Source organism: Cydia splendana, chromosome 14, assembly GCF_910591565.1.
Source record: "Cydia splendana chromosome 14, ilCydSple1.2, whole genome shotgun sequence".
NCBI classification, from domain to species: Eukaryota; Metazoa; Arthropoda; class Insecta; order Lepidoptera; family Tortricidae; genus Cydia; species Cydia splendana.
Genome location: NC_085973.1, coordinates 18,433,930 through 18,445,023, shown reverse-complemented (window position 1 = coordinate 18,445,023; position 11,094 = coordinate 18,433,930). Strand labels below are relative to the sequence as shown.

Sequence of the window (11,094 nt, the reverse complement as noted above, 5' to 3'; positions counted from 1 at the left end):
TTTTTAGCTCATTCGATTATTTAGGAAGCGGAAAATATGTCCCCGTTGTCGTGCCAGTGAACGATCCGCTTGATCTGGCAATGTTGGCAGCAAATTCAATTCTGCGTGCTGAGGATTGGCTTTCCAAAATGAGGTTATAAGGAAATATATAAGGAAAAGTGGTGAAATGTTGAAATGATGCCTTCATAGCTACTCGTAGTGTATTACTATTAATAGATTGATAATCAGATTATAATATATTTCAGTGCAGGATTATCACTAAATATAAAATATAGTCATAATTGTATTTAAATAGAAACGATTTCCCAATAACTCAAAAACTGCAATTGAAATCTTGTGCAAAACGATTTATCAAAGTATAATTTATTCTACATTATGTTTTTACTACTTATACTTACACAATTACTATGCACATGTTTAGTGCTATTCATACAAAATATCTTTTTCTTATAAACAATTTATAATATCCTACTCTCACGTATATTTTTCCCTAAGCACCCTTCTCAACAACTTTCCAGAAGGATTTTTTGGGAGACTATCTAAAAAAACTACATCTTTTAATCTTTTGAACTTTGCTACTCGCGTTGCTACGAAACTCTTTATATCCTCTTCGTCTCCTTTATGTCCATCTTTTAAAACTATAAAGGCCTTTGGTGCTTCTCCTGTTCTCTCATCAGGTATGCCAAGTACTCCAGCATCCAATACTGATGGGTGTTCTTTCAATACACTTTCTAGTTCTGCTGGCGGTACTTGGAGCCCCTTTACCTGAAATGTGTTTAATTGTTTACAAATCTTTAAACTTTTTATTCGTTTTGATACGAGTAACGTTAACGTATATTTGCATGTTGTTTTTTGGTACATTAGAGGGATTAAAGATAATAATAATTTATTGCAGCCCACAATGTGTGCGATACCTAAATATATAAATTGTTGAAGATTACACTCTACTTTAGAAATAACATATTTATGTGTAACTAAAATGTGGACATTCCTATTTTATACCTCTGGCGTCGAATGGTGTTCCATTTGGTAGGGCTTAATTTAAAATATAATAAAATTGAGGTAATATGTTTTACCGTATTTTTATTACTTATATGTAACATTTCTAAAAAAATCTTCATAAATAAATATACTGAACTTCCAAAAATGTCTACAAACATTTTACGTGACAGCTGCTCTATATAAAAATGAACTATCATAGGGACCATCATTCGACAGGCGAGGTATAGTATACCTATGTTACGGATATTAGTGTACACATAAAAAAAATTTGCATTAATTCAAGTTATCTTCGCGGATAAAACATTACGTTCTGCGTGCGATAATCGCTTATCTGATACCTATAGTTTTTATTATCTGTAACTCCAGTAAACAGCGGAAACAGTAGATTAAACAACAAGGGCATATAGTAATAAAGTAATTTAATAAAATCCAAGGCCATTAAGTTTAAAAACAGCATTGATTAATCAAGTAACTTGTAAACTGACCTTAATAAGTTCTTTAAGCCTATCAGATATAGTGACAGCGCCATGTTCGTCTATAGAAGCCAAGTCTCCGCTTCTAAACCAGCCTTGTTCATCTATAACGTTCCTTGTGGCTTCTGGGTTGTCTCTGTATCCGTTCATTACTTGCGGCCCTCGGATCAAGAGCTCTCCAACCTGTTTTATTATTATTTATTTATTTTATTTTAATATAATTACAATTTAACTTCGTGTATTGTTGCAAAATTTATAATAATAAAGCTTTGTGTACCATCGCCCACACTGTTAACTGACAGTTCGTAAACCTTATTACAAAAGGCATAAGGTCCACCGACGGACAATTAAAGACAGTTAAGAGCGCTATTACATTTCGGCGTTGAGCGAGTTTAGGTATTTTACGCGCTGCGGCAGGCCGTGCGAGCTCAGTACGCCGATCCCTTCTACCACACTCGCACTACAATGATGGATTAAACATTCTTGATCCTTCGCGAAGCATATTGAAATCAACCATAACAACACTAACTGTACTTAACTTTTAAAGTTCTAAAACTGTTATTTGGTAAGTACGAAAATACTAAATGCAGTGCAAATGTACATAGGGGCTGTTCATAAATTACGTCATCTATTTTTGACGATTTTTGACCCCCCCCCACCCCTCAAATCATCCAAAAATCAAGCTTCGGATGAATCTGTTTCCTCCTACGTCATGTTACCATCATCCGATGTCCAGACCCCCCCACTCCTCCCATTTGAAACGACGTAATTTATGAATAGCCCCATACTTGTACTTATGAAGGTATATTACTCGAAAGAAATTATAGGTACCTACTCGCTTATTTACATGTTTCGTCATTGCATTTGGAACCTATAGGTTGTAAAGTTTGTATCAACGAGGGTTTAAAAACGAACTGGTACTGAGGATCTGATGATGATTAAGGTGGTCACGGATACCAATCAACCATGTAGTAACATGATTAGGCTCGTTTGATTCGTCTCAACAAGATCTTTGACACTGAAGATACACAGGGTCTGATGATGGAGCTTGAAGGTGGCCACGGGTACCAGTCTATCATGTAACTAAACAACTTCGTGTTTGGGCTCGTTTGATTCGTCTCAACAAGATCTTTGACACAAGACAGTACTCAGGGTCTGATGATGGAGCTGGAAGGTACCATTACCAATCAACCCTGCAACTAAACCACATCGTGTTTAGGATCGTTTGATTCGTCTCAACAAGATCTTTGACACTAGGTGATACTCAGAGTCTGATGATGGAGCTGGAAGGTGGTCACCGGTACCAATCAACCATGCAACTAAACCATTTCGTGTTTAGGCTCGTTTTATTCGTTTCAACAAGATCTTTGACACAAGATAGTACTCAGGGTCTGATGTTGGAGCCGGAAGGTGGTCACCGGTACCAATCAACCATGCAACTAAACCATTTCGTGTTTAGGCACGTTTTATTCATCTCAACAAGATCTTTGACACAAGGTAGTACTCAGGGTCTGATGATGGAGCGCGAAGGTGGCGACGGGTACCTGTCTGTCATCATCAGCTCTATCATCAGACCCTGAGTAGTATCTTGTGTCAAACATCTTATTGCGACGAATCAAACGAGCCCAAACACGAAGTGGTTCAATTACATGGTACACTGGTACCCGTGGCCACAGTCCAGCTCCATCATCAGACCCTGAGTACTAACTTGTGTCAAAGATCTTGTTGCGACGAATCGAACGAAGCCAAACACGAAGTGGTTTAGTTGCATGGTTGATTGGTACCGGTGACCACCTTCCGGATCCATCATCAGACCCTCAGTACTACCTTGTGTCAAAGATCTTGTTGCGACAAATCAAACGAGCCCAAACACGAAGTGGTTCAGTTACATGGTAGACTGGTACCCGTGGCCACAGTCCAGCTCCATCATCAGACCCTGAGTACTAACTTGTGTCAAAGATCTTGTTGCGACGAATCGAACGAAGCCAAACACGAAGTAGTTTAGTTGCATGGTTGATTGGTACCGGTCACCACCTTCCGGATCCATCATCAGACCCTCAGTACTACCTTGTGTCAAAGATCTTGTTGCGACAAATCAAACGAGCCCAAACACGAAGTGGTTCAGTTACACGGTAGACTGGTACCCGTGGCCACCTTCCAGCTCTATCATCAGATCCTGAGTACTATCTTGTGTCCAAGGTCTTGTTGAGACGAATCAAACGAGCCTAAACACGAAGTAGTTTAGTTGCATGGTTGATTGGTACCGGTGACCACCTTCCGGCTCCAACATCAGACCCTGAGTACTATCTTGTGTCAAAGATCTTATAGAAACGAATAAAACGAGCCTAAACACGAAGTGGTTTAGTGGCATGGTTGATTGGTACCGGTGACCAGGGTTGGGCAAAATACTGGCTTCCACGTATTTCAAATACAAATTACAAAATACATTTTTAAAAGTATTTGAAATACCAAATACAAATTACTTTGGTGACGGGTATTTGAAATACAAAATACAAATTACAGTGTTTAAAATAATGTATTTCAAATACAAAATACCTTTCAATTTTTTTGTTTAATCATTTAGTTTTTTTTAACGAATATCCTTTCCTAAAAACTTATAGGGTCATTTCGCTAGTTTTCGTCCACTTGACGAAATTTGAATATAAACCTACATTGCTGCACAGATTTGGACTGATTTCAATCCTTAATGTCGAAACAATATATATATCTGTCTACATATCAAAATTATGGATAGACCAGGACTGGTCCATAAATTCAAAGTCGCTCAGCGAGCTATGGAAAGGGCTATGCTCGGAGTCTCTCTGAGGGATCGTATTCGAAATGAAGTTATCCGTCAGAGAACTAAAGTCGTCGACATAGCCCACCGGATTAGCAAGCTGAAGTGGCAGTGGGCCGGTCATATTAGCCGTAGAACCGATAACCGTTGGGGTAGACGAGTTCTCGAGTGGAGACCGCGCATCGGCAAACGTAGCGTAGGACGCCCTAAGACTAGATGGAGCGATGACCTTCGCAAGGCGGCTGGCAAGAGCTGGTTCAGAGTTGCCGCAAATCGTGCTCAATGGCGTGCAATAGGAGAGGCCTATGTCCAGCAGTGGACGAGAGCAGGCTGATGATGATGATGATGATCATCATCATCATCATCATCATCTCAGCCATAAGACGTCCACTGCTGAACATAGGCCTTTCCCCTTGGACCTCCATACGTGCCGGTTGGAAGCGACCCGCATCCAGCGACTTCCGGCGACCTTAACAAGATCGTCTGTCCATCTTGTGGGTGGACGTCCTACGCTGCGCTTGCTAGTCCGTGGTCTCCACTCGAGCACTTTTCGACCCCATCGGCCATCTTCTCTGCGTGCAATGTGGCCTGCCCATTGCCACTTCAGCTTGCTAATCCGGTGGGCTATGTCGGTTACTTTAGTTCGTCTACGGATCTCCTCATTTCTGATTCGATCACGTAGAGAAACTCCGAGCATAGCCCTCTCCATAGCTCGTTGAGCGACTTTGAGTTTTGAGATGAGGCCGATAGTGAAAGACCACGTTTCGGAGCCGTAAGTCATCACTGGTAACACACATTGATTAAAGACTTTCGTCTTGAGGCACTGAGGTATGTCGGACGAAAAGACATTACGTAGTTTCCCGAACGCTGCCCAACCGAGTTGGATTCGGCGGTTGACCTCTTTCTCGAAGTTGGACCTACCTAATTGGACTACTTGTCCTAGGTAGATGTACGAGTCAACAACTTCGAGTACAGAGACTGGGATGGGCACAACATTGGCATTTGACATAAGTTTCGTCTTGTCCATGTTCATTTTCAAGCCCACCCGTTGTGAAACTCGGTTGAGGTCATCGAGCATCATGCTGAGTTCCTCCATCGACTTTGCCATGACTACGATGATGATGATATCAAAATTATATTTCGCAAGTAGTAAATTAAAAATGAAATATATTATTTGCTAATCCGTCAAGTAGTCTAAAACTAGAGCATGGACGGAAACTACTGCAATGACCCTATACCCTGGCTGTTGACGAAAAGTTCCGCGCAGAATAGCTCGCGCATTGTATTTGCCCTCGTACAAGTCGTACATTATATTTAAATAAACGTTCCATTTTAGGATTATAGAATTTAATTAAATGTATTTTGTAGAAATGTATTTTGATGCTTGAAGTATTTGAAATACAAAATACAAAATACATGTGAGTTCAGTATTTGAAATACCAAATACAAAATACTTTTCCAGGTAGTATTTGAAATACAAATACAAAATACAAAAATGTATTTCAAATACGTATTTTAAATACATGTAATTGAAATACTGCCCAACCCTGCCGGTGACCACCTGCCGGCTCCATCATCAGACCCTGAGTACTATCTTGTGTCAAAGATCTTGTTGAGACGAATCAAACGAGCCTAAACACGAAGTGGTTTAGTTGCATGGTTGATTGGTACCGGTGACCACCTTCCGGCTCCATCATCAAACCCTGAGTATTATCTTGTGCCAAAGATCTTGTTGAGACGAATCAAACGAGCCCAAACACGAAGTGGTTTAGTTGCATGGTTGATTGGTACCGGTGACCACCTTCCGGCTCCATCATCAGACCCTGAGTACTATCTTAAGTCAAAGATCTTGTTGAGACGAATAAAACGAGCCTAAACACGAAGTGGTTTAGTTGCATTGTTGATTGGTACTGGTGACCACCTTCCGGCTCCATCATCAGACCCTGAGTACTATCTTAAGTCAAAGATCTTGTTGAGCCGAATCAAACGAGCCCAAACACGAAGTGGTTTAGTTGCATGGTTGATTGGTACCGGTGACCACCTTCCGGCTCCATCATCAGACCCTGAGTACTATCTTGTGTCAAAGATCTTGTTGAGATGAATAAAACGAGCCTAAACACGAAGTGGTTTAGTTGCATGGTTGATTGGTACCGGTGACCACCTTCCGGCTCCATCATCAGACCCTGAGTACTATCTTGAGTCAAATAAATACATATAGAATGTCAGGTCGTTTCAAATATTTTTAATCCTGTCCGGTAGTTTATTAAACTGTACCATTATAAATTATAATACTATAAAAACGGTGCTAGGATCAAAGTCTCTCGTTGCGGTTTACACGCACACAGTATAGCGTTTTACACGGCGCCCGCCGCACACAATGATAAAAAACCTCGTCGTCGCCGTTGAAAATGTGCGGAGCCGACCGACACACGTCCTGCCTCTACAAGCTCTGCCGCGGCACTGAGCTGGCGCAGCGCGCGTCATCGGTAATATAGAGTAGTTTTCAAAAAATTGCCAAAAAATTATAGTAGAATTTCATAAACACTAATGTATACCAACAGTATAAGCAAACGTTGCAGATTGCTTGAGTATGAAAATGACTTCGATATTAAGTAGATTTTCGTAGGAATTGACACTTGTTTCGGAGAGAAAATCGAGTTCGTTTTACTTTGATTTTCTCTTTCTCAAAGGTATGTAGGAAAAATATAGTTTGATATGCCTAAAGTACAGGGTATTAGTAATACAAAATAGCCAGGTTTAGCAGAGTAAAATTCTCAACATTTCCAAATAAGAGCTCGCCATTCAGTGCTTCACGGGGTTTTTCGGAAACGACCATCAGAAAAAAAATCATTACTAATTTAATAAGTCCTTTTTCTAATATTTACAACGATATTTATAAAGATAAGAAGACGCTTTTACTGGAACAAGTACTCATTGTTTCTAATAATGAGCGCAAAGTCCTGAATTTCGTCGACTAGTATCATCAATTTTGCATTATTTCGACTTTTCTTGTAAGAGCGCTCTTAAGCGTTGCTGTTTGTACCACTACAGCTATGTAGGTATTATACCCAAGTAACTATTAAATTTCATGATATGACAACAGTAACTAATTCACTACTGTAAAATGTGCCTACTTTACTCCAGAATTCACTGCGACATTTATATTTAATTAATTACAAATAGAAACTTAACATTTTTTTTTTAATTCTACGTCGTTAGTTTTTCTACTCGTCACTAGATGGCTGCCTGTTTCTATAATGCAAATATTAAGGTAAGTACATACATTTAATTATATATTGTGGTATGTTGACATTTAGATATATACAAATATGCCTTTTACGCACTTTACTGTATACAAGTGTGGATTTCAGTAACTGGCGAGCATATCATGAGTATTTGAGTAATTCATTAAATATTCAATTATACTTCTAAAAAGTGTGATCATAATAAAACATTTACAAAACAAACCAGAAACAGTTTTAAAAGTGATAAATTTTACGGCATAATAATGTTAAAATCAAACCTCATTTGGTCCAAGATTCCTCATTTCTGAATCAACTATCCTTAATTCGGTGTTAGGGATCGCGAAACCCGCTGTCATATAGTTAGTTGAACCCGGAGCAGTTGTTGATACCAGCGGCGATGTCTCAGTTAAACCATACAAATGGATAAAATTGACATCGGGCTAAAATCACAAAAACTTTATTAAATACTAAACCTGTTTAATGTACATGATTCTGACGATAATGTAAATATCGTTGTGATAAAAAAGTAATTAGATTTATTATATTAAATACATAGTTACCTTGCACTTATCCATGAATCTATCTATATCTAGTTTTGGTAAAGGCGCTGCTCCAGAAACTGCTCTTTCTACATAAGCGAGGTGTTCTTTTTTAGATTCCTGATGTGACCCCAAAAATAATACTGAAAAAATCATACAAATCATAGTTATTGTAATTAAGTTATTAATATTACTGAAATATCTACATCGAGAACGTTTAAACATATGTAATTATATTTCATTCTTACCGATGGGAGGAACTACATAGAGCAGGCTAATTTTGTGGTTTTTCAAAGTTGATAGAAATGTATTAGGCTGGAATTTGGGCAATGTAACTATTTTGGCTCCTATAGATAATTTGTGAAGTGTAATTATTCCTAAGCCGTAAATGTGGTAGAACGGTAGCACGGCTATTATAGCGTCTTGGAATGAAGCTGAAAATTTAACAACAGTTGGATTAGTTCATGTATTAATAAGTGTTATATTTTTCTCCACCTTGTTTAAAGTTTTTAAGAATGTGCGAAAAAATTCCAAATTTTTAGTCCAAATCATTGTTTTCAATTTCAACTTTAATCAACAAGTAAACCTCCAGTTCAATGAATCATGTAAATAATAAACACACCTGTAGTATCACGATATTGTTTAACTCCTTCAACATCAGCTTGTACACAATTTGTGACTATATTCCTTTGCGTCAGTTCTACACCTTTAGGTAGCCCTGTTGTACCACTAGAATATGGCAGTATGGCCACATCATCAGCAGTCTTCTTCACATCATTAAGAACATTATGATCTACATCTGTAGTCAACTCTTTAAATGAAATAGTATTAGGAACGAAGCTATCATTTTCTGTTATACATATAACTGGAATGTTCATTTTGGCCAATTTTAACGACTCTCTGATGACGGCAACAGTGTCTATATTACCAATTATGATTTTAGGTTTGGAGAGTAAAAGTTGTCTTTGTACTTCATCTGAAAACAAACAATAAGTAGACTTTTGACCTCTAACTTATGTTTAACTTTGTCTATTTATTTTACGTAAAGCACAAAGTAACCTCGTTCATACCAAACTAGATTATTTTTTTATTTTATTTATTAAGGCATACTTACGAGGTGTATATATAGGGTTGACAGTTGTCAACTCAGCACCTGCTGTCAATATTCCTACTATAGCTATCACATACTCTGGAGAATTAGGCATCATAGTACAAATGACGTCACCATCTCTTATTCCCAGTTTGGTACGAAGTTGCGACGCAAAGTTTCGAGAATATTTGTAAAGTTGATGGTAGGTGTATGAACGATTTGTCAACCCACAAATCTGTTGAAAATCAAGAATATTAACAATTAACATTTTAAACTGTTTAGACGACAAGGGTATCACTCACTTGAATTTTCTCCAATTGAATTGAACTAAAAATTCAAGTTAGTGAAACCGTTGTCGTCTAAACAGTTTAAAGTATGTATCACGAAAGTTTAATTTCAATTAACATTTTATTTATTTTTTCTAACAAATTACAAGGTGCAGCACTAATAATAGTAATTGACAAGAGGTTATCACCTAATAACACATTCAGACAAATAAGCCAGAAAACTTATCAACTTATTACATAATTAAAGGCGGTTGGTGCAGCTAATTGACCCCAGATAAACTGCATAATATTTAGATAACAAATAGCAAAAGGGCAAACTGGTTAAATTTTGACTTTCACGTTTAAATATCACCTGCTAAATACGACTGATGTAACATCATTATTTATCTTTGAAGCAAGGTTCTATGCTCAGACCAAGAGTTGAAAAAAAAATGTTGTGCTTAAACAGGCTATTCTACATTTTTTTTTAATACAGTTATAAAATGTTCGTATAGTTTCGATGGCCAACTGGTATTTTTATTTACTAAAAATATTTTATTTTGTGACATTTTTTCGCTATAGGTATGAAAATAAAAATTGTTTAAAATTTAAATGATAGTTATTCGCGCCAAAAAGGCAGCCGCCATTCTTGTGACGTCATAACAGCAGTGCAGTATTCAAAAACGTCAAATGTGCAGTGCTAACTTTTTCGCATTTGTTACCTCATACAATAAAATTTTGCGAACTATGTATGCAACATTACAGTAATAGTTTTTAAGTTTTTATTCTACATAACTAACATTTTATGAGCCACGACGTTAATTTAATTACAACTTGGTTTATGGTGCAACCGACTCATTAGTAGGTATTTTATCTATTTTCAAGCTCTGACAAATTGTGAATTCCTACCGTCGCGACTTTATCTGGCCACCTCTCCAGATTCTCCCAAACATGTTCCACAACAGTTCGGTTGGGGATCTCGACGTCCTTGTATGGGGATTTGACGATGTTGTCAGAGGTCCATACGGACTGATTCCTGGACAAACCTGATAGGTTCTGCCGCGATATCAGTCTTCTGGCGGTTCTGGATAGTGCTGATGCCATGGCGAAGGCTTCTGAAAAAATTAATATAGGTATCTTTATAATATATGAACATGGCCTAATTACGAGTAAAGGTATCCCATTGAAGAGGGATTTAAATGTTCTCAAACAGTGGTGTAGAGTTAGAGCCAGCGTAGCTTTATTTGACGTTTACTTGAAAAATAAACTATCTTTATCCGTATCTTTATTACTTTGCTATTCCGCTAAATAAGGCTTCCTTTAGAAAATATTTCTTGTCTTATGTGCAAAATTTTTACTTAGCAGAATTAAAAAGCAATAATTTTCTAATAATTGCTGTAGACTTTTACCTACAGATACCCATACAAAATGTCAACATATTTAATAGACTAATTTCTTTACTGTAGATCGGTCATTCTATTTTCTCAAATTCTGTAACATTAAAATCATTAAAATCGTTTTTCTCGCTATGTGACACTAGGCAAAATAATAATTAGTATGAAAAGCTATTAAAGTGAGAAATTGTCATTCATTCATTCTAAAGATACCTGTCCTACGTGAAACGTCAATATTTGAAAATAAGTCTCTAGTCACCTAACCTCCTAAGTCCCTGCGTACAATTT

General features: G+C 37.5%; 1 protein-coding gene across 1 annotated transcript; it reads right to left on the bottom strand.

Moving 5' to 3' along the window:
* Positions 1-474: 474 nt before the first annotated feature.
* On the bottom strand, positions 475-10,528 carry LOC134796676 (uncharacterized). The gene is made up of 8 exons (XM_063768825.1): positions 10,322-10,528; positions 9,171-9,381; positions 8,679-9,032; positions 8,305-8,490; positions 8,078-8,199; positions 7,796-7,957; positions 1,488-1,658; positions 475-765 (listed from the first exon to the last, which is right to left on the bottom strand). The coding sequence occupies exons 1-8, from the start codon at positions 10,514-10,516 to the stop codon at positions 475-477; spliced, it is 1,692 nt and encodes a 563-aa protein (XP_063624895.1). The 5' UTR covers positions 10,517-10,528.
* Between the last annotated feature and the right edge of the window lie 566 nt (positions 10,529-11,094).

Coding starts and splice junctions, on each gene's coding strand:
- LOC134796676 (XM_063768825.1), bottom strand. CDS start 10,516: ATGGCATCAGCACTATCCAGAACCGCCAGAAGACTGATATCGCGGCAG. Junction 9,382..10,321: donor GGCCAGATAAAGTCGCGACG/GTAGGAATTCAC, acceptor GATTTTCAACAG/ATTTGTGGGTTGACAAATCG. Junction 7,958..8,077: donor GATTCATGGATAAGTGCAAG/GTAACTATGTAT, acceptor TTGTGATTTTAG/CCCGATGTCAATTTTATCCA.